The sequence below is a fragment of the Trichomycterus rosablanca genome, chromosome 1 (assembly GCF_030014385.1).
Source record: "Trichomycterus rosablanca isolate fTriRos1 chromosome 1, fTriRos1.hap1, whole genome shotgun sequence".
Taxonomy (NCBI): Eukaryota; Metazoa; Chordata; class Actinopteri; order Siluriformes; family Trichomycteridae; genus Trichomycterus; species Trichomycterus rosablanca.
In genome coordinates this window covers 41,338,436-41,363,223 of record NC_085988.1, presented here as the reverse complement: position 1 = coordinate 41,363,223, position 24,788 = coordinate 41,338,436, and the positions used below count along the sequence as shown (strand labels likewise).

Sequence of the window (24,788 nt, the reverse complement as noted above, 5' to 3'; positions counted from 1 at the left end):
CTGCAGTAAATTCATATCTTTCCTGTATACTAACTGTTACATGCTAACTCTTCACTGCGTAATCTCAGAGGCTACCCCCACACCAGCAACTATTTATGGTAAAAACAGCCTCACACGCAACATATCACACCTCATACTTGCCTGGGTTGGTGTATGTGTGTATGGAGAGTGCATTTCAGCATGATGTGATATTGCTTTATTGTTAGTGTTTGTGCTTATATTCTTGCCTTGCTTCAATCGTCAAGTTGTGGAGGGTTTTATTTGTATTTTAATTTATTTTTGTTTTCTTTGGTTTGCCTGTTTTATCTTTATGATTTATATACTGTATAATCATGCAATGTTACAGAGTCTTATGATTGTTGGTTATGTTGATTGTTGATTATGTTGTCTACTTAAACTGGAGTAGGAAAATGTTTACCGTGAAAGCACTTCTGTAAGTCTGCAAAATGGTGAAAATATAAATGTAAATGTTATACGGTATTGTTATATCATGAAGTAAAAAAAATCTGGTCAAACCTATCAAATAAAAGCCTTAGTAATACAATGTTATGCTGTAAAGACTTTTACAGTGATAAATGTTTTATTATTCATTTAATCTTACTGTAGCATTATAGTCTGGCCATGAAAAGTACATTATTGTACTGAAAGGGAATTATACAGCTTCACACAGTTCAATTTAAATCATAAAAAACAGCATTTTAGAGTGTTCAGTTCATGTTTTGCTTACTTATGTTTAAAGACATTTAATTACTGGTGCAGTTATGATTGTTTGTATGATAGAGCTGCTAAATGAATGTAATTTAATATGTTTGTGTTACAGACGTTACAAGTAATGTTTTTTTGTTTAATAAGCTTATTCCTTTTTAGCCAATGAGATTTGACTAAAAACATATTGTATACAAAGCTTTAGTGACATTATTTACAAGCCCATTGCAACATGCATTTAACATGCATTTCTTTTTGCATGACTCATATGCATGTCATTTTAGTTCAGTTCGCACCTTACTTAATTGTACAAACCCACTGTTATTATTAGCCAGCATGATTTTAATTCCCAGCTCTTTGTTTATCCGCAGAACAACCAGATGCTCCTACAGATCTAGAGTTAACTGACCTGGCAGCACGGAGTGTCCAGCTCACATGGACTCCTGGAGACGAGCACAACAGCCCTATCCAGAGTAAGCATATTTGCTTTTATAGTCAGCTACATAGCAAAACCGACTGTATGTAAAGTTACGACCACACTGAAAGAATAGATTATGTTTTATGATGTATGGCCTGGAACATATAGAAGGTCGATGTTATGGCTTTAAATTGGCCCTAGGTGTGAGGCCATGAATGAATGTAAGAATATGTGTGATGGTTTGTGCCTAGAACAGTTGTGAACTTTGGCTCTTAAACCTCAGCCCCCCTATAACCCACCCTTACCTCTCCTGAAAAAAAAATCCAGCCTAGTTGACTGTGTCCTCTCCTAAAGTACTGCAAAACATAAGAAACAATTAAGATGACAAGTTTGAAATGCAGTAACCAAACAGCACAGAAAGGGGTTAACACTTAAGCAAAATGCAAATCCTTCTTACAAATAATCACACTGTCACACAAGCTTTGTGTGCACTTCAACGGGACGTGGTTGAAAGCGCATGTCAGTCATACCCTTCACATCACTACAGTGTGCACACAGCCAAGCAAAATAAACCTTCACAATACACAAACAGTGTCAGCGGCGGCCACAATAAATTGGAAATTGGAATTGCTATTGCTTGACCCTCTGAAAATTTATAGCTGGACCATCAATCACCGACACTCTTTCCAGCAACAGCAGAGGTGGCAAAAAGCATTCTTTAATTCAACCCTTCACATCCAAGAAAATAAATTGGGCAGGAATTAAGGATTTATGTTTTGTATTTGTTTAAATGTTGAATTATGAGTAGATAAAAAGCTATTTGAACATTTATGTATTCTTTTCTTTTATAAAGAATTCCTGATTCAGTATGAGGACACTCTTCATGACAGCGGCACATGGCACAACCTGACACATGTGCCTGGTACTAAGACTACTGCTCATCTTAAGCTGTCCCCGTATGTGCATTACAAGTTCAGAGTCCTGGCTCTAAATAGTGTTGGCTATAGTCAGCCCAGCCAACCCTCCCGTCTGTACAAAACCAACCCTGCAGGTACCCATACTGCATTTTTTGTTGTTGTTGTTGTTGTTGTTGTTGTTTATATGTAAAATTCCAGTGGCCCAATGATTTGCATCAACATGAAATAAAACTGTTTCAGATATATGTAATGCACTTTTTCCTGACAGTTCCTGATGAGAATCCTGCTGAAGTCCAAGGCATGGGCACAGAACATAACAATTTGGTTATATCATGGAAGGTAATTGTTTATTGTAAAACAAATAGTATACATAAACAGTATACATATGAAATGAAAATGATTTATGTATCTCTAAATAGTCATTTAAAATGTTGTGCTATTTGGATACAAAACCATAATGTGCTTTCTCTCTAAGCCGTTGACAGGTCTTCAGTCGAATGGCCCTGGCCTGCAGTACAAAGTAATGTGGAGACAGAAGGACATGGACAATGATTGGACCTCTGAGATAGTGTCCAATGTTTCAAAGTTTGTAGTGTCTGGAACACCCACATTTGTGCCATACGAGATAAAAGTGCAGGCTCTGAACATATATGGTCATGCATCAGATCCTGCAGTCTTCATCGGTTACTCTGGAGAGGACTGTTAGTAATTTGCTTCTTGATAAAAATTATAAATGATAATTTGTAAATGTTATTCAATATAAAATATTAAAACTAGACATTTATACATTTTTATAATGCAATCAATAAAAAAGCCCTTTTATTACGCAGTGCCAGTGGCAGCCCCAGAAAATGTGCATGTTATGGTGAAGAACACCTCTTTTGCTGAAGTGTCCTGGGATTCAGTACCACCAAAATTGGTGCGTGGAAGAGTACAAGGCTACAAGGTACGTGTTGCAGTTATTATAATCATTTCTTAATTGTTTCTCATTTATTATAATCACACTTTCTGTTATCGAGGACTTGCAGGGCAAAATAAATTATCTTTTGGAATAATAGCTTATAGTTATTATATAATAGTTAATAGTTGGAACTGCCCATCCTAAGGCCATTGTTAGTCTGTATAGATGCATGAGATATAGAGAATCTTCAGTTTATGCCCTGTTACTTATCAATCATTCTCTACCTTAGGTGTATTATTGGAGAGTAAAAGGCCTACACAAGCACCATGGCCATGCACACGCCCAGCACATGGATCAGCAAACACTGACCTTCACTGGCAACAGGAGCCATGGCATACTTCCTGGTCTGCAGCCCTACAGCGTCTACAAACTCAACATCAAAGTCTTTAATGGAAAGGGAGAGGGGCCGGCCAGTGCCAACAGAGAGTTTGAAACTCCCGAGGGAGGTGAGTATTAGAATCCTATTGAATTAGACCAACCTAATGATTTGTTTACACTGTGGACTCATAAGCCAATACAATTATATGAAAACGTACAAAGACACCAGTGACTGATTAGTAGCTTTTAATCTTTGTGCTCTTATTGGCTAAATGTAGCGAATTTAAATTGATGGGCACTGTTTTAGCCTCATTAGCTTTTTCAATTTAGGAACAGGGTAACTTCAGGCATGTTTCTACTAGAGGAATCAGAGCACACATTTGATTCTGGAATATAGGTTATAGGTTATATTCAAAGATTTGGCTAACAAGTATTTAGACAAAATTGTTTTATGTCAGGGGCAGTGCAGTAACCAACAAAATGGAAATTTTCAATTAATTACAGCTTGAGCTATTAATTTACTTGAGCAAAATATGCATAGAGGCTAATTTTATTAGATATTTAATTTATTTACATTTAGTATATTAGAAAGTAAGGCTAAATTTCAAACGTTTTTTTATTCACTATGCGAACAACAAAGGGTAAAACATAACGTTGCCATAGAAACTGCAGTAAATAAAAAAGTACATGTCTAATGCAACTATTTTAGATTTAGTTGGCTTACATAACATGATCTATTGTTGGTGGACCACTTATGTGCATCACTAGTGTAAATGTTTCTAAAATATCTATAGGTTTTGTATACTTACTGTCTCTGACCTAGGGGAAAGTTCTTATAGCCAGTCCTTGGCATTACTTACAGCAGGTTGGACTGCATATGTGTGAAGATAATATCGACACAGAGGCATATATGTGAATTTTAGAGAGATACGTGCTGCTATCAAGGTGACATCTTTTCCCTGGAAGTCCATGGTTAATAGACCACAGACTGTTGAGCAGCTGACATCCTGTATCAAGCAAGAATAGAGAAAAATTCCACTTACAAAACTGCAATAAATTGTTTCCCCAGTTCCCAAACCATTAGAAATATCACTATAGGAAAGCTGATGAAACGCAGTACTAAACCTGCCTCTGACATAACTTTTATTGAGTGTGTTGCAGGCATCACATCCTAAATGTGTATAAGTGTCAGTGTCAAAACTGAAAATATTTTCTTTGTCATGTTGTCAGTTAAATAAAGATCAAGAAAATAAACTAATCACAGATTCTTTTTTATATTGCCTTGTATAAAAGGTCCTAACTTTACTGGAAATGGGGTTTGTATGACAGCTAAATAATCTCTTACTCTCTTAAAGCAATGAAGTATATGTAAGTACTACTAAATATTTTTCATCTTTTATTTAATATTTCCATTTGGACCTGTTTGCATTTGTTCTTTCCAGTTCCTGGTCAACCAGCTTTCCTCAGGATAATTAACAGTGATCTAGATGCTCTAACTCTGGAGTGGGGGCCTCCTCATGAGCGGAATGGGCATCTCACAGGGTACAGCCTTAAATATCAGTCAAGTGAGTTGAATAATCCATTTCAGATCATGTTTCTGTTGTTTAGAATAGTATGACATTAATACACTTAATGCATGACATTAATACACTGTATAACTTTTGAATATGTTCTTAATAGTTGCCTAGCATGTAGCCAATATTTAATACATACAGCCCACATTATTAGGTTCACCTACCTTGCACGTACATTAATACATACATAAAATTTAGATGCATTTTGTAATAGTCCCATCTATCCCAGCCAAAACAAAAATAGACCCCCATAGGACCCCTATTTGCTAGATATTTTTGTGATTATTTGGGGACCATGTACAGCTTGAGATCTGAGCTATTTTTGTGTGTAAACTGTCTTCAGAAATTTGCCTTGTGAGCATATGGCAATTAATTTAATGTGGTATATTTTACAACTTGATTCATTGTACATATCTATCCTTTTATGGTGTTTCATTTGTATGTAGCTGTTTCATTTGACTCATTAGTGAAACATTCAAATCTAATGAATTATCCAACAGTTAGATGTTTTAAAACATTTTACTAGAACGGTTAGAGATCGAAATGTTAATATAATATCACACTCTGTTTAACCAATCCTGTTCTAACTTTCTAGTCAATAACACCAATGAACTTGGCCAGCTGGATGAGTTAATCATCCCTGCCAACGAGACCAGCATTACTCTGAATAACCTCCAGTACAGCACCCACTACAAGTTTTATTTCAGTGCTAAAACACAGAGGGGAACAGGCCCCAGCATTACCGAGGAGTTTGCTACAATAACGGATGGAGGTGAGATACAAATGTTTTGGCACAAAATTAAACATTTTAATTGGTCCTCTGTAGAGCATGTGAATTTTCCAGGCTGCCTCAAAACGGATTGCATTTTAATGTAATTAATATTTTAAAACCATTAATTTTTCCCTTTTTTGTTTTTATTTTGTTAATGTGTTGTGAGCTTTACATTTAATACATGAAGTTGTTGGTACAAATGTTTGTCTTTTTTTGCTGCTCAAATCTTATGGCATTTCAGGTCAGTCATGGTTATTTTGCTCGATGTGCTTCCGTTTACTTGACAAAAATCATATACATTTTGCATGTGTAATGAAAAACAAGCAACCTTCTTTATTAGGGAATAGTCATACCCAGGTAGCCTTGTTCACCTTCGTGAATCCAGGACCATTCCTATGTTTTCCTTCCTATTTTTACCCATTTTTCTTTTAGTAGTAGTCATTACGTTTTGCTGAAAAATAATGGCTAGCACTTTCCATTACTCAAAAGGTGTCTCAAAAATCTCAAGACAGCACTTGCCAAAAAAATATATATTTTTGGTTATTTCCAGTAGCTAACAAGAGCCAGGTTTACTTGTTGTGCTAGAATCTGAGGGGAGGGTAGAGTGACAATGCCATCCTTCCAACCGTATTTCAGTATTGTCAGTGGTATTCTAGTCTATCCTGCCCACATTCTACTTCTTCTTCTAGTTGATTTCTTGCATTACACTCACTACTTTTCCAAGCTCAAGGTCACTTTCCAGTTATTGAGATATATCAGACATCATAACAAATATCACAATATAACACTGTAAAGGAGGGGGAAACCAGACATCACTGGTGAGAAACAGTAGCCAGGTATGCACTGTATAAACACACTGGAAGACCTGCTGTAGAAGCACTAAGTTGATTAAGTATATGTGGGTGTGTACAGTGTTTGTATTTGTACCTGGGATGCTGAGCTAAAACTGCATAGTTAAACTTGGACTGTATTTGTCTATATCAGTTTCAGCTGTTACATAAATTGATTTTGAGCAGAAAACTGCTAGGTGGTTATTTTGGTGGATCTCTCAGATTGTATATCCTTTGTTTAGTTTTGAACTTATTTTTCCTGACTTCCTTGCATTTGATCCCAGCTACTGCCCAGCCTGCTATGGTTAGCTTTGCTAGCTTTCTGGGCATGCCTTTGGTACCTAAACCTATCTACAACTGTTCTAATTGTTCTTCTGTATGTATGCTTTATCTTCTCTGTGTGCTTTTATTCTGAATATGCCCATCTGGTTGTTTTGTTTTCCTTTTCATATTTCTTCTAGGGATTCCAGCTTCCCCCCAACCAGTCTCCCCAACTTCTCAGTCTCTACAACCCCCTCTTCATAAGGGTATATCTAATTTAGAGGCTCATCAAGCCCCTAACACTGCTAACCTAAACTTTTACTAGTTTAAGCTGAAGCTAACATTTGACTATACTTTTTTTAGCTAAAGTCTCTAAAGTCTCTAGATTGGGTAATCCGCTCACAGGTGGCCAGCTTAGACTTGCGCCCTTTTACACACTGAAAGTCCTTGAATTATTTCATGATATTATGCACTGTAATGGGAGAAAAATGCAAATCCCTTCCAATTTTTCACAAGAAACACTGTTACTCTGTTACTCAGCGTTTTGTTGATACTGCTTTTGTTCCAAATCATGATTACAATCACCTGTTGACATCACAGTTTTTTACATCATTAGTAGCCCCAAACTGCCTCCATTTCAGTTATTTTTGGAATGTGTTTCAGACATAAATGCAGGAATGGATGTATATGAAGAAATGAAATGTAGTTGACCAAACAAAACATGAAATATCGTGGGTTCATACTGTCTGCAATGTAAGAAACAAAGTAAATGTAAGAAACACTTTGTTTTTTGCATTTTCCATACTGTCCCAACATTTTCTGATTTTGGGTTGTACTTGAAAGTTGTGTTTTGGGCAGTATATATAGGCCTGGCTCTGTGTTTTACATGGATCGAGTTCCACCTTGTTGCCACTGCAACAATGATTACTGCTGTACGGTTAAGGTGTCAGCGCTAGCGTCAGAGAAATACTTACAGCATGGTTCTCTGTGCGTGTTACATCAGTATGTAGGAGTTCACGCTTGTAGAAAAAAAACTTGCTGGAGGGGGCTGTAGATAACTTTTCTTTAGTATATAAAGACCTTTTTTGTTGGCCTTCTCAACGTATGGCCCATGGATGCTATATTTAAAATCCATTCCACATATCTGACACTGTGTTAGCCTCATTCTGTTCTTGTTTCTTGTGTGCCTAGCTTATCCAGTGTCTCCAGTGTTTGGAAACGTTAGCTCATCTCTGGTCGATGATGGAGCATTAATCAGTTGGGAGTACTGGGGACCTGAAAAACACATTTATGTTGAATATATTGTAGACAACAGTAAGACATTTTAGTTTTTAAAACACTTGGCTAATGCATTATTTTAATGCGGCAAAAATACAGCTAAAAGTAAAAAAGAACAAAAAATCTTTACTTTTTTTATTTTTAGGATAATTACTATATTTTACTTTTACTGTAAAACTAGACTAATCTAGCATTTTTGTTCTGATTTTAGTCAGTTATTTTTAATTTCACATTATAGACAGTAGTAGAATAGTAGTATAGAAAGTTAGTCACTTAATTACATAACAATTTATCGAATATAGAATCTATTTAATACTAATACACAATTTTTATTCTGTATTAAAGTTATTTTAATATATTTGTGCCATGTACACATAATTTAGAAGTTCTGTAGAATTATTAATAAAACAGATAGGGTATATCCCAGTATTCTAATTGATGTCTATTTAATTGCTACATCCAATGACCTGAAAATCTAACCATTTTAAGGATGTATAAAGTCTCTAATTGCACTAGAAGACTAGGGAGTCCCCTTACTGCCTTGATTAGTTTCTCCTTATTCCCTTTCTTGATTTGTTACTGCTTATTTTTAAAAGATACAACAAAATAAGAACAAAAGAATCATACATACATACATTTGACAAATTCGATTTTATTGTTCACTTATATGTTAATTTAAATTCTGGTTCTTGGATTACATAGGATGACAGTCTGGATTTTCCTCTCTTCCTTGGTAAAGATGCAATTTTTTCATGTTTTTGATATTCAGGAAACATGCCACATGTTAAATGACATTATAGAACCTTATCCACCATGAAATGAATAATTTAAGTTTATGTAAGTATACTTTAATTCAGCATATCGGGAGAACCCACAGTGAATACCAACTTTTTTGGATAAAAAGTGCTTCAATTATACATTTTTCACTTAATTATGAAGTGCATTTTTGGAATTAGCATTTTTTATATCTTCTGACCTCATTTGGGGAATTAATATGTCTTTAAAGATTATGAGCTTTGCTCAATTTCCAGGTCACAGACATCAATTATATATTTGGGATGTACCTGTAGACATAGTTGTTGCATGAAGTGTGTAGAATGTAGTTATTTTCTACCGGGGTTGTGACTTTGACCTGTCCATCTTACTGGAACCCCCTCAGGCAATGAAGACTGGCAAAAAGAGATGGTAAATGGATCACAGTCCCATGTCCTTAAAGGTTTAAAGGAAGGGCTGGCATACAAAGTGCGTGTGGTGGCTAAAAGCCACACCAACCAAACAGTCCACCACTCTAAGGAGCTATTGTTTACGGTACCAGGTGAGGCCCTGCTCGGCCTTGATCCCATTTCCTTGTTGAAAATGCAGTTCTGCATGGATTTTGTCATCCTGTCTCCCATTCCTGTTTTATGTGATTTTTATCCTGAGCATGCTCAGTTGTTTTCAGGTGATATAACAGGCTTGTTCATTTATACATATCAACATTCATTTGTACAAATTACACATACACAAAAGGTGCATGAAATTAGGAATTCAGCTTTGCAATCATCATAGATAAACATTAGCAGTATAAGGGAGCATGCAGACAAGTCAATGAATATTACACAATACCACCTTTTCTACAGGTCAGTTTATCCTAGGTTATTGTCCATCTGGAGATTTCCTGATCAGTTGTAAGTACTTTTATTGTGAAGTAGAAATCGCCTCATCTGTGTTCTTATGTAGCAGGCAACTGAGTCTCACTGAACGAAATTGCATAGTGCTGAAGACATGAATAGAATATAAATCCTATAAGTTGCAAAAAACAGAGCCAGATCATGTTCAAGCTAACCCTAAACCTATAGCAACTACAAGCAAGCAAAACAGATGATGTTAAATCGCACTGGTGTCTAAGGAGCATGGTGGCAGCACGTTTTCTAGATAAATCTATTACACTTCACCATCTGGGGCTGTTTTTAATTATCTGAGCTAAACTTCTGAGCTTCAGTGAAGAGAAAAATGCAATACCATTCAGTGTCTCAGTTTACCAAGTGAGATCCATGAAATTGTTTCCGTGCACAGATCCCTAATTTTAACTCCGTCCAAGACCTTTAAGATGAATTGGAACACCGACTGTCAGCCAGCCCTCAATATCACTTTTTGACCTCACACATGCTCTTATGGTTGAATGGAACTCTAGTTTAAGGTCATGCCAAAATATTAAAATGTATGGTTCTGCAACAAAGTAAGGGCCTTTGGCATTATAATGGCCATGAATCAGGACTCATGTTCAGGTGAACTTTTGTGACAGAACATTTCTAAGGTGTAATAAATCACTTATATATAATGGAATTATATGCTTCCAACTTCCAGCAACAGTTTAGGGAAGACCCTTTCCTGTTCCAGCATCACTGTGTCCCTGTGTACAAAGCAAGCTCTTTAAAGACATAAAGTAAAGCTTGGTTTATAGAAACTCCAGTGGCCTGTACAGAGCCCTGACCTCAGCCTTGCTGAACAGCTTTAGAATGTACTGGAAGATCAGGTGAGGCTTTCTTGACCAGCATCAGTTCCCAGCTATACAAATACTGAATGGGCACAAATTCCCTTCGTCTTGTAAGAAGAGAAGCCTTGACAGAAGAGTTGTTATAGCTGAAATAACCACATAGAGGTTACTAAATTTAAATACAATTTGTTTTTCAAATGTGATGTCCAAAAAGCTTATGGTCAGGTGTCCAAATACTTTTGGCCATGTAGTGTATGCTTGCATGATATGCACAACACAAAACAGGTGATATCATCAGTAAGTCTAATTTCTACATCATTACAATACAATTTCATTGTATGGATTGTATTTTACTTAGTATTTCTCATTACATTATATTGTATCACTTTTCATTTCATTTGTTGACATCAGAGGATCAGTCAATGTCTGCTGTAGATGTATGTTACACTGGCTGCAACTTATAATTAATTTCTAACTCTGTATTCTCCTGTCCTCAGCTATAGCCAGTATGCAGGGAGATATTGCTACCCAAGGCTGGTTTATTGGTCTCATGTGTGCCATTGCCCTCCTTATCCTGGTTCTCCTTATCGCCTGCTTTATCAGGAGGAACAAAGGGGGGAAATACCCAGGTGAGAGAGTTAGCAAAAATTGGTTTTACTTATGTGCTCATGTGTGGCATTGGACTAAAATGCTGCTTATTTTGCCAGTCAAAGAGAAGGAGGCTGCGCATGCAGACCCTGAGTTCCAGCCAATGAAGGACGATGATATAATTTTTGGAGAGTACAGGTGAGAGAACAATGAACAGGCCCCTGGGGAGTATTTTTTTCTTCTTCTGTACCTTCACAGCCCTTTGAAGAATTGGTTTTCACCCCATTATGAACTGCCACGTTCGATTCACCTACGCAGGACAAGAAACTGCATCCTACAGAAAACCATGTCAATGCTGGAGTCAAAGCACAACTACAGTATAACTGTTTTATTTCGGGGTTGTAGGCCATATATTTATTTTCTTTGGGAATGATGTTTCAGCAGCTGTGTTTAAGAGTGTGAGCCTTCCACAATAATCAGAATTCAGGACATTGATGAGGTACTCCCTTTACTATTGATAATTTCTGTGTGGTCATTTCTGTGCGGTTCTGCCCGGTAATTTGATTTAATTCAAAGCTGATGGCTAAATGATTATGCAAACACACAATATACTATACATTAACAATTCATACCATGTGTGGGGCACAAAGACCTTTCTCCAACTGTTATTGAAAGTAAAAATATTGTGATGTTAGCTGTTTTTAGCTGCTTATCAGAATGCACATAAAAGCTATAAAATCAAGCACTTTACTTTGTATAGTAACTCTAAACATTTTGTACTTTATTTTCAAGTCAACTTATGTTTACATGAATTTCGTTTTCTAGTGAATATTCTTATATTTACATAATGAATATATCAATTTATCTATTAACTGTCTTTTATAATTTATAATCTAACAAATTATGTATAAATGATGTATACTATGCATGGCTGTATATAAAATAACATTCTTTAAAGAATACTTTAGTTGTATACATTATGAGTATATGTTTGTTTACGTATGACCGTACATAGAACAAATAAGAAAAGTTTATTTTTTATGTTTATTACTATCATTTCTGTCAGATTGTTTTACTTGATTTCGTATTTGTCATAGAAATATTTCATGTGACTGTGATAAGTACTTGATAAAAGTTATTATAAATGTTATAATGGCCTACATGTAGTTTTTAGCAAGCTACTTTAAAAGCTAGAAGTTAAGGTTTTGCACAAGACTGTTACATGTATTGCCGCTCAGGTGGCACAGCGGTGAAATACGTTAGCACACCAGAGCTGGGATTTTGAATACATTGTATCGAATCTCAGCTCTGCCATCCGGCTAAGCTGGGCGGCTACATGAACAACGTTTGGCTGTTGTTCATCCAGGAAGGGAGCCGGATAGGGATAGGGACCTCATAACTGATGCAATTACGACCTCTGCTGGCTGATTGATGGCGTAGAGGAATAATGCTGATCAGGGTGTGGCTCTCCGTGTACAAGACTGATTGGCAGGAGAACTCGCCTCGTGCAGGTGAAAAGATGCAGTTGGTACTGCACACGTGTCAGAGGGTGTGTGTGTGTCAGTTTGCTCTCCTTAATCAGGGGTGGAGCTCAGCACCAGTAGAGAGGATGCATAACGCAATCAGGTAAAAATTGGACATGCTAAAAATGGGAAGAAAAAGGGAGAAAATGCATTTAAAAAAAGGCTCACACATCATACTGCCTTTATTCATCTGGCACCCCCTTTTTCCCCCTATGTTTCCTCTCACAAGTCCAAAGACACACAGATCTTAACATTTACCTGTGTGTGTGTGTGTGTGAATGTGTGTGTAAATCTGTGTGTCTGCCCTGTGTTTGACTGCCTACCTGTCCAGGGTGTTTCCTGCCTTTTGCCCAGTCAGACCCACCTCCACCTTGACCAGAATAAAGCAGTGATAAAATAGACTGAAATAATAAATTAATTATTTAATTGGATGCCACCTGGGTAATTTACTCACTATTTGCAGAAAGCTGGGAAAAACTCCAAATGCTCCCTAAATACATTGCTCAAGACTTTCATGTGTAATACCTGTAGGAAGTATTACAGTAATCATAATATATAACTTATAAGTTGCTTATTTGAGTAGTATGTAGTGGTTACCAGCCTGCTGATCATTGGTTAGACTAGTAACTTTGCTAAATGTAGTGACACTATAACCTGACACTTCTCAATTATTTACGTATTTGTAGAGTGTTTTTTCGACCAAAAATACTAATAGTTGATCATTTGATTTTTGTGTCTAAATTTTTCACAGAAAATGCTTTAAAAAAAGAAAATTTTTTAGCCCTTTAAGACTAGCTGGCAGGAAATTAAAGTGTTCTTCTGGACTTTATTATTTGTATTTATTATTTTTGTAGTATGATCATATATAGCTTGTGTCCTTAAAGCACCATTTCTTGCTTTGCTGATGTCAAGATAAACCACCAAGCCAAAGTGATTTAGAGACTGTTATCTCTGTAACATACTTCACAATAGCCCTTAAGCTTCTGGTCTGTCTTGCATTACAATGGTTCATCATTAGTATGGAGACATTATCGACACACTCTTTTAGCTCTATGTATGCGTGTTCCAAACAGTGATTCAAGTGTCCTTTTTGCCCTCTGATAATTTTCTGTGATCTGTGTTTTTCGGTTGGATGTAGGTGTGGGGGAAGGTAAGGAGGATAATGCAACACTGCATGTGTAAACTCGGTTGAAATTAGAACTGCCACTGGGAGAAAAACCTCATACTACCAATGTTTCCCTGCCATAAAGCTACATGTAATCATACACATGCTGAGTTTGGAAGAAATAGCCCAGCAAATATCACACATGTATGATGCATGCAGCACAAGCATAAGATGCTATTATTATAGCTTTAATGTGTATGGTGGCATTGTAGAGCCTTTTATGGCAAAGGAAATCAAATAGAGGGAAGGTACATTACATGAAGGATCATCACATGTTTAAGTCAGCTAAACTTTATTTTAACCAGTCATTTTTGTTTGGATGTTGGATGTCTATCTGTTTACATCATTGTCTTATGATGTATGGTTATTGAATGATTACAGTAGCTGTAAAAAGCCACTGTAATGTTTAATGACATGTTGATCACCAATATATATTAGTATAAATTGCCAGGGTGGCATAGCATTCCAAAATGCCCACCTGCACATATAACTCAACCTTTGCTGTCTGGTCGAATGCTCTTGGTATGTGGTACACTTCTCTGAGAATCCATTGCTGTCTTTTGTAAAGAAGCAGCTAATGACTGTGCATGTGTTTGAGTGGGTGGGTGCTAGTTGGCCGCTCTCCTTGGCCAGTGCAGGGTGCAAGCAGAGTAGTGGAAAAGACTAAATAGTGTAGGAGATGACTAAATTGGAGTAAAAGGGGAAAACTGTGGGGGAACTGTTGACTTTACTGTCTTGTTTTATAGGTGTCCTAGAAACCCCAGTAACAAATTAAACAGAGAGAGAAAGAAAGAGCCAGAGAGAGGTTTTGTAAATGGATGTGTTGTGTGTGTATGTATGTGGTATGTGAATATGAGACATCAGACTTAAACTTAAAACATCTGAAAATCTATTGCATTTAGTCTTGTATTCTAGCAGGGGTCTCTAAAACCCTTAACAAAAGAGTATAAATTAGGGGGTGTTTGGAACACAATGTCAATATACAATGTTGTTTCTTTGCAGTTCATATAAAATTAGGAACAGTCATGAAGTATCCAGCTGATTGAAATGCGAAGGATATTTTGTGAGCTGTTAAATAGGCTCTGCGGTCTCAGAGACTTCAAACAGAACATCAGGGTTAATTAACTTATGAAGTTTCGGGGCATTTGGGAGGCACAGTGGTAAAAGACGCTAGCCCACGAGAGCTATCGCAAACTCACAAGTTCAAATCTCGGCTCTGCTACTGGCAGTCTGTGCACCTATACAGACAATGTGGGAATGACAGCTGGGAATGCCAAAGGAGATATTCCTCATGACTGCTTTAATTTTGACCTTTGCTGGCTGATCGATGGCACCTGCGCAGAGGAGGATAATGGAGATCAGTCCATGACACTCTGCTCGATTCTGAGCACCATATGTGAAAAGAGGCAGTCAGCTACTGCACACTTGTCGGAGGGTGAGTGTGTTAGTCACAGCTCTGCTTGGTGAGGAGTGGAGGTCAGCAGCATTAGAGGAAGCGAAATGTGACTGTGTAACTAAATACAACTAAATTAGAAGAAAAGTTGGGATAAAATGCATTTTTAAAAAATTATTTTGCAGCCATTTTTATTAAGGCAATAATTTCAGCAGTATCTCTGAAATAGAGTAATAATATCCAGTGACGAAACACTATTTTACTTCATACCATATATAACATCACATTGTTGTTTCATGTACTTTGTGTCTTGAGTACTGATTTTTTTTCTTGGAATGATGTATTTGATGTTGTTGTTGTGCATTGTATATACATTGTATATTTGTGTATCATTATGTTTTTTAATCACCTTCATTGAAACTTTATGCTTACAACTTATGTTGTAAGTTAAACAATTAATATATGGACAACTACATAATTATATAAACCTTTATTTTTAAAATGAGGGATGCATTTATTCCATTTTTTCCTTTTTTATACTGGGGATCTCCTTACACTATAGCTTCCCTTGTGAGGTAACTTCCACTTTCACCATTTTTGTTATTAGCAGTAAGTTAACTGGTCTGTTAGATATGTTCTAAGGGGTCCCAAAAAAATCTATATATTTTGACTTGTTTGGCTGCTTATAAAAGCATATATGACATAATAATGTAAATGAACATGTAATGCCAGCATGTAATGCTTGGATTTAGGCTTATGGTCAGTGTCTTGAAGGGTTTGATGCCATACGCCTATTTAACCAGTTGTATTTGGTGTCACCTATGAATTGGATTTGCTTTACTTACATTCAAGTTACATTACCATCATATTCTATTTAGTTTTATTGTAGTAAGTTAAATTATCTGATCAGGGTTTCAAGTTATAGATAAGGATAGATAATTATACTAAATTTAGTCCAGTAATAATTCAGCATTTAAGGCCATTATCAGCGTGAATACCAACACTTAGTATAGGATTGATGCATCCCTTATTTATTTAATACTATAAAAAAATTCTGTCAGTGATTTTACATATATATAATCAATCCCGGCATGTTGTTTGCATTCGTATTTCATCTTTTGTTATGAACATACATGACATCTCTCATCATTCCACCTATAACACCCTGCATGTTATTTTCTCCTAGTGACAGTGAGGACCATAAACCATTAAAAGGAAGCCGCACGCCGTCCAGTGGCACCGTAAAGCGAGACGACAGTGATGACAGTTTAGTTGACTACGGGGAAGCAGGAGATGGACAGTTCAACGAGGACGGCTCTTTCATTGGCCAGTATAGTGGAAAGACTGACAGGGACACTGTGCAGGGACACGAGAGCTCAGAGGCCCCCTCACCTGTTAATGCAATGAATTCTTTTGTTTAAGCAGGAAAATTAAGTGGTGTAACTAGTCCTTTTTGGATTTGAATAATTACAGCACTACTTAATTTCCTGTTAATTTCTAAATTAACGACAAATTTGGATTACTTAATGGTAAAGCACAAAAAGAAATTGTTACACCAGGTACCTTACAGGAAATCCACTAAAACATGGAATGTTGGATGGATGTTAAATAAGTACAGATAAGTATTGCAATGATCATAAACTTTTTTAGAATAACACCTCTCTCATACACACCTCTCTTAGTACACAGCTTACGTTATGTGACCTGGTTGATTTTACATAGAGTATGTGAGTGCTGCATGCTAAATATGCTACTATTACTGATAACACAACTGCTGCAAGAAGCCAACAGTATAAGAAAGTAGGTAGCAAAATCGTACTGAATATGTGGTGCATTGTCAAAATACTGGGTATGCCTTTTATGTTGTAAGTATTATATGAGAATAGTTTTCACAGAACGAACACTGTTGTTAAATTTGAGGTAAGACTTTATTTAAGGGTGCTGAATCAGGGCATGACAGTACTCCAACATAACCTACATAAAACTCAAAAAGACGTATTCCAGAAGGTGTCAGCTTTCATATGTATTGACTGTTGATTTTGAGGTAAATTTAGCCTTACTCCTTTGTCAGGTGACGTTGTTCACAGAGTAAATAGGTTTGTTTGTGTGGGTGGTTTCTTGCTGCAGTGATATTAAAATAGCACCTTATGGCCAGATCACTTCATTGACATGGCTTGTAACTCACTAACTCACTGACATACTCACATACTTATGTCATGTTTAGCAGGTGGAAGGGGCAGTGTCACGGAGTCATTGTTTTTTCCTCTCTAATTATCCTTTTCAGTCTTAAACAGAAGCTGTTGCATTCTGCAGCTTAAACGACATTATAAAACTTATTTTGTTCGTTCATCAAATAAAGTCAATTTTTTAATTCAAAAGTCAGTTTATAATGAAAAGTGTCATAAGACATACAGAAACATACAGTATGTCACTGGTCCTAGGTGTCATGTCCAATCAACAAAGTAAATCTTGACAGCTGACATTCACCTTTTTGGAATAAATCTTACAAATGTTTTATGTAGGTGTCCTATAGCCCTATCACCCATAAAACTAGTGTTACCATTTTTAAATGAAATGAGTTCTTATTATATTACCATGTCTTTTGGCAAGACAGAAGGAGTATATGTAAATAGTTTTAGAAACAAAGATTTGTATAACAGATATATGTGTGATGACCTGACATAAGAAGTCCTAGAATAAAGTGGTTACATAATACATTAGGCGATTTTCCACAGGTGCCACTGTTCCAACACTGTGCCATTTTGATTTGTTTTCTGTCACAAATAAATCATTCATATTGCATCCCAACCACCTCGACCTGCATACAAACTTTTGGGCTTTATATGATAAAGATTTAGCAAACTCAGCAATGGAAGTACTCAGATTTACTTTCTTTTTAAATGAGAAAGTGCATACATCGTACCTTTTGAGTTTGAGGTGAATTACATGCCATTGTACCTTATGCGACTTGTATGTACACTTCAGGGTACCATTCCAGTGACGAAATAGGTACACTTTGGTGCTTCCATTTTCTAAACGCACGAGACCCATGTGTTTATAGAAAGTACAATTAAAGCAGTTTAATTTGTGTGCCCTTTCATAGCTCAGGCTGTATTTGAAAATATAAATGGGTGCTTGGTGGCCTTTACAACATAGTGCCTTTCTTCACAAATGCACCCATGGTCAAATTACAGGAAAATACATTTTATTAAGCCTAAGTATGTGTATTGAAAAAACAGTACATTTTATTGGAAGGAAAATAATATTCATACAGGTAAAATAAGTGTGATTTAAATTTGTCATGGTTTACTTTTTCAGGGTGAGAACTGTAGGCTTTATTATTTGCCTCACCTTGTTGTATTGTAGCACTGTGTTTGTGCTTGTTTTGGGTGTATGTGTGCTACACTGGTACATATAGTCTAATGCAAAAATACTCCTGGTTAAATTCCATGTTTTTCCTTTTACGTTTATTTTATTTATTTACTTTTAAAACGTTCCTTTATAACACAGCCTCTGCAGTGACCAGTGTCCACAATAATTGTTTATTTCTTTAATTTAACATATTAGAAAAAACATAAAATGTCACCCGACATATATTGTTTTTTTTTTTTTATATGTTAAATACAATTTGCGCACTAAAATGATCAGAAAACATCACATTTAAGTTTGCTACCTCTAGATGATGTGTGATTTTTCACTCGGAAAATAAACAAAACATGGAATTTAACAAGAGGTGTCCATACTTTTGCATACATTGTAAAATTCCACGTTTCAGCATTAAGACTGCTAGCTGATGGACGGGTTTTCATGTTTTTTTTATTTTGAGATAACTTGCATCAAGTTTTAGTTTGAATTGTATATGTAGATATTATTATTGAATTTGTATATAATATTGACTTGTTGGCTCTAAGGAAATGAAATGAAAGTTAACTGAGCATCTGAGGTGTAAAGGCCTGTGGAGTATTTTATTCACCCTAATCTTTCCTCTGCTGTGATTGCTGTACATTTAACAGAATAAGATGTGTCTTACTTTTACAAAGCAATTAAAAACTGCTATTCCAACCAATAAAGTACAACAACAAATTTGTGCTGTATATTTCAAGCACAATAGAGACTGTTGGAATTTCTACAAGATATGATTTAGCATTCTACTGGGATCTGTATATTTTAAATTTACACGTTAGTTTAGTCATTTCCATTTCTTTTTTTATTTCTCTGCATATGAACATAAAAACATGTTTGTTCCAAAACTAACAATTGTATTTCTTTTATTTAAGTTTTCTGTTTGAGATCTCAAGAATGAAGTTTCAACAACTGTAAAGCAAATATTGAATGAATAAATATTACAACATTACTTTTTGACACTGGACTTATTTGGCTTTACATGGGCAGTAAATAGGGTGGAATGGTGGTTGCAGCAGATGTTGTTGCCACACAGCAGCTTGAGACTCTGAAATCCTATGACTTTTCCATATTTTCTCACAGCAGTGGTGTAAAAGCCTAGGGTAAACAGTAAGTAAATGGACTCCTTCTCAATTAAATTGACCCATGTTATGTTGAAATAAGTTCTTTAAGGAATTTTAAATTCTATATTATTTTGGAGGAAAGAATACTTAAACAACAAATGGCTGTGGTACCAGTTTGTATAAAACAGCAATGCATGCAACTGTGTTATAGCATATCATTTTAGTCACATTTTGAATTCTATGTGCTGCAGCCTCTTAAGTCCATATTGATGTAAAGCTTGCTCGACTGTAAACAGTATCTGCGTCCGAAATCGCATACTTCCATACTGAACAGTACGCGAAAGCAGTACGCGAGAGCGGTTAGTATGTCCGAATATGTAGTATACTGTACATTAAAGAGTATGCGAAAAGTACCCGGATGACCTACTTCATGGACAGCCATTTTTGAGTATGCAAACTATGCACACTTTCTGTCCGCTAATGTATCCCATAATGTAAGTAAGACAAACATTAAAAATGTTATTATTGCGTACAACCCTGCGTAGCGTTATTGGTAGCTTTGTGGAAATCTTTGTTTTTAAAATTGCGGCGATGTAATGTCATGCATCACGTGATGTTGGTAAGATGGCGGCCGTAGTACGTATGACGCTGCATACTGAAAAAGCTTACTGCTTTACCAGCTGAGCAGTGCATACTTCCTCGAATCTAGAACGTACTGTTTAAGTATGCGATTGCGGCTAGTGACACGTGAGTTCTAGCAGCTTTTAATTTATGGCAGACCAGAAATGTTACCATCAATATGAATCTGAAATATCAGCGTAATGTCAGTTTGGGTTCTATTCGTGACCTTAAAAGAAAACACTGCAGTTTAATGCACAACCACCACTGCAAAGACACCAGCCTGAGTAGACACTAACAAACGCATGTTTGTCAAATAATTTTTAACTGTATAAAGAATGTTTTCTCAGAATTTAATACAAATTCATTCTTATGCTAAAACAATCAGGATAGATTATATATCTTGGAAGTTAGGCATTTGCAAATCAACCAGACAAGTAGGTATAAATTAACATACTTTTTATTGCCTACATGTACACTAAAAACTTATTTTGCAATAATCATTCTTACTTTCAGTATTATTGGCTGTGTTTTTATTGATTGTGAATTTGGTACTCCAATGTTGAATACTAACTTGCCTCTAATTGTTGTACTTCAATATCTTTTTAGTCGCCTCACAGCAAGAAGGTCCTGGCTTTCATTCCCAGGTGTGGCGGTCTGGGTCCTTTCTGTGTGGAGTTTGCATGTTCTCCACGTGTCTGCATGGGGGTTTTTTTCTGGAAGCTCCAGATACCCCCCACATTCCAAATACATGCAAGTGAGATGAATTGGAGACACAAAATTGTCCATGACTGTGTTTGACATTAAAAACGTGTGAACTGATGAATCTTGTTTACCCATGAATTACCTGGCCTGTAATGAATGTAACCAAAGTATGTAAAAAAAAACATGACGTTAAAATCCTAATAAATACATTTCTTTTAGCCCTACCAAAATATGCAGAAGGAGAATTGGCTAGTCCGAGTTTCCCTTAGGTTTAAGTGAGCAAATGCATTGCCCTCTAATAGATCGGCACTCTTCTAGTAGGTGCACTTTGCAGATTACAGTTACTGATTAACCCATCTGGTATAATACAAAACTGAGAATTGTCCAGCACCCAAGTGATAAGTGATGGTCATATGGTGGAGTCTCCAATGAACAGGGTACATGAGGCTAACACTTTATTTATATTCACTGATATGTTGCAGACAGTAATGGCATTTTTACAGATACACAAATAAGCCCCCTATGTATGTTTTCCTGTAAAATTAATTTACTGCTGGTTATATTGTGTAGGTAGTGACTTCATTGTCCTTTTTATAAGACACTCTACAATCCTTTGTACTTGTGTGATATTTGCTATTGCCAGAAATAAACCAGAATGTTATTTTCTGTCCTACTGTGGATTCTAACTCACACAGTGGCGTCTATGTGTGACTGTAAAATAGGTTGTGTGTTTATAATAGGCAATAGGTCATTTTTACCTTCCCTGCTGTTAAAATGGGGGCTAGTTCTGAAATTGGTGATTTTGATAGAAACATAAAATACACAGAAGCAGAATATATATGATGCTATTGTCACACATCAGTGCACACATTCATACATTCACTCATAATGAGATTAGTCTAACACAAAAAAATGTGGACCAAGTCTATGTGCTGCTGAGCCTTGAAGATGTGTTTATTTGTGTTATTGTTATATTTTTAGAGTAGTTGGAGCTGCAGGACCAAGACTTGGGGCCATCTGTCATGTGTTTACAGAATTACTGTGTCAGCAAGCACAGACGTCTGGTGGGTGGCACTTAGAACTCATGCCAACCTGTTAAATAGAGTTCCTCATTTCTCTTTCAAAACATGAATAAATAAATTACACATTTATGTATGAATCTGGGTCTTTAAAATGGTATGCAGTCAAGAAGCATTTAAGCTGAAGAAAGGTAGTACTGGTAAGACAGTTTAAAATTATATATTTGCAGTGCACAGAATTGAGGCTCTAAAACTTTACGTGAATTGCAAGCATAGCTTCAGCAATATAAATATATTGGGCACTGCTGACCAATACAGGATATTACACAAAAAGAGCATAAGTAAACACATAAGCCAGGGCCAGTGATAGCTCAGTGGTTAAGGTACTGGACTAGTAAACAGAAGGTTGCCGGTTCAAGCCCCGCCACCACCAAGTTGCCACTGTTGGGTCCCTGAGCAAGGCCCTTAACCCTCAATTGCTCATTGTGTAAGTCGCTTTGGATAAAAGCGTCTGCTGAAAATGGAAATGATTTTAGCCAGCCCTATACATACTTACCTTGTTGCAAAATCAAAATTACAGTAAAGCTGAGAAAAAAAGTATAAAGTATGCTATACATGTTAACAATAGTAGTTTATGAAGTTTCATTGCCAATAAGTAAATGAATCTTTGTTTATTCAAAAAAGTAAAAAAATGCAGCTCAGGTGGCGCAGCGGTAAAATATGCTAGCACACCAGAGCTGAGATTTCAAATACATCGTATCTGCCATCCGTCTGGGCTGGGCGCCCACATGAACAACGATTTGCTGTTATTCACAGGGTGGGATGAGCCGACCAGGGTTCCTCATAAGTAGTGCAATTATGACCTCTGCTGGGGAGTTGGGGAATACTGCTGATCAGGGTGTGGCTCTCCGTGCACAAGGCTGATCCGCATAGGAACTCGCCTCTTGCAGGTAAAAAGATGCAGTGGGTTCTACACACGGAGGGGGTGCGTGTCAGTTGGGAAGCTCCTTAGTCAGCAGTGGAGGGTTGTATCGGTAGAAGTGAAGCGTAATGCAGTCAGGGTAATTGGATATGACAAGATAAAAATGCACTACAATAATCTCTAGTCTAAGCTAAGGGTATAAAATTCTACATTTATTTAGCAAAAAAACGTCTAACACTATACTAAAAAATAAAATTAAAACAAGCAAAAAACAGATTTTCTAATCGCATTAAGTGTGAATACATTCTGAATACCACTAAACAAAAGAAAGTCTTTTTTTGTTGAAGGAAAATGAGCAAATCATGTATGGCAACCGCCACCCCATCACCAGCTATCTGATTATTTTCATATAACTGCATGCCAAATAGTGCTTACATAGCAAGCTACAGACATCCCTGACATGCTACAGATATTATAGTCTATGTGTTAACAGTAGTAGTTTCATTAACAAATAAAAATAAATAAATAAATTATCTCTGGAACTATTTCTTATAATGCAACTCAGCATAGGGGTGTGAACATGAGAACTGAGATGTTGTATGTGTCAGATAAAAAGATACTGGGTTTATTACAATTTTTCTGTTGCTTAAATTTTGGGTTTTGTGTTTACTGTCTTGAGAAAAGGAGAGGAAATTTCAGGAAATGTGTAATAAATAAAATGAATAACTGATCACTTGACCTAATAGCATAATGTTAAAAGTAATAAGAAGTAAAAGAAAAGCAATGTTGTAGTACTGTATGTAAATATAAATGTATGTATATTGTAGTACTGTATGTAAATATATATGTATGTATATTTTAGTACTGTATGTAAGTATATATGTATGTAGTATATTGTAGTACTGTATGTAAGTATATATGTATGTAGTATATTGTAGTACTGTATGTAAGTATATATGTATGTATATTGTAGTACTGTATGTAAGTATATATGTATGTATATTGTAGTACTGTATGTAAGTATATATGTATGTATATTGTAGTACTGTATGTAAGTATATATGTATGTACAGTGTATCACAAAAGTGAGTACACCCCTCACATTTCTGCAAATATTTCATTATATCTTTTCATGGGACAACACTATAGACATGAAACTTGGATATAACTTAGAGTAGTCAGTGTACAGCTTGTATAGCAGTGTAGATTTACTGTCTTCTGAAAATAACTCAACACACAGCCATTAATGTCTAAATAGCTGGCAACATAAGTGAGTACACCCCACAGTGAACATGTCCAAATTGTGCCCAAATGTGTCGTTGTCTCTCCCTGGTGTCATGTGTCAAGGTCCCAGGTGTGAATGGGGAGCAGGGCTGTTAAATTTGGTGTTTTGGGTACAATTCTCTCATACTGGCCACTGGATATTCAACATGGCACCTCATGGCAAAGAACTCTGAGGATGTGAGAAATAGAATTGTTGCTCTCCACAAAGATGGCCTGGGCTATAAGAAGATTGCTAACACCCTGAAACTGAGCTACAGCATGGTGGCCAAGGTCATACAGCGGTTTTCCAGGACAGGTTCCACTCGGAACAGGCTTCGCCAGGGTCGACCAAAGAAGTTGAGTCCACGTGTTCGGCGTCATATCCAGAGGTTGGCTTTAAAAAATAGACACATGAGTGCTGCCAGCATTGCTGCAGAGGTTGAAGACGTGGGAGGTCAGCCTGTCAGTGCTCAGACCATACGCCGCACACTGCATCAACTCGGTCTGCATGGTCGTCATTCCAGAAGGAAGCTGACGCACAAGAAAGCCCGCAAACAGTTTGCTGAAGACAAGCAGTCCAAGAACATGGATTACTGGAATGCCCTGTGGTCTGACG

At 36.5% G+C, this 24,788-nt stretch overlaps 1 protein-coding gene across 2 annotated transcripts in view; it reads left to right on the top strand.

The window, feature by feature from the left end:
• The window catches only part of LOC134311340 (neuronal cell adhesion molecule-like), a 39,285-nt gene extending 22,673 nt beyond the window's left edge, over window positions 1-16,612 (top strand). The window contains exons 14-27 of one of the 2 annotated variants that reach the window (XM_062992983.1): window positions 1,077-1,178; window positions 1,977-2,174; window positions 2,309-2,379; window positions 2,516-2,741; window positions 2,871-2,986; window positions 3,231-3,447; window positions 4,762-4,884; window positions 5,489-5,665; window positions 6,957-7,022; window positions 7,948-8,070; window positions 9,194-9,349; window positions 11,008-11,139; window positions 11,218-11,296; window positions 16,366-16,612. In XM_062992983.1, the coding sequence (XP_062849053.1) occupies window positions 1,077-1,178; window positions 1,977-2,174; window positions 2,309-2,379; window positions 2,516-2,741; window positions 2,871-2,986; window positions 3,231-3,447; window positions 4,762-4,884; window positions 5,489-5,665; window positions 6,957-7,022; window positions 7,948-8,070; window positions 9,194-9,349; window positions 11,008-11,139; window positions 11,218-11,296; window positions 16,366-16,600 (2,021 nt within the window). In that variant the 3' untranslated portion in view covers window positions 16,601-16,612. The remainder of the gene's footprint in view (window positions 1-1,076; window positions 1,179-1,976; window positions 2,175-2,308; window positions 2,380-2,515; window positions 2,742-2,870; window positions 2,987-3,230; window positions 3,448-4,761; window positions 4,885-5,488; window positions 5,666-6,956; window positions 7,023-7,947; window positions 8,071-9,193; window positions 9,350-11,007; window positions 11,140-11,217; window positions 11,297-16,365) is intronic. The other variant, XM_062992976.1, reaches the window with a different exon arrangement.
• Window positions 16,613-24,788: the final 8,176 nt, after the last annotated feature.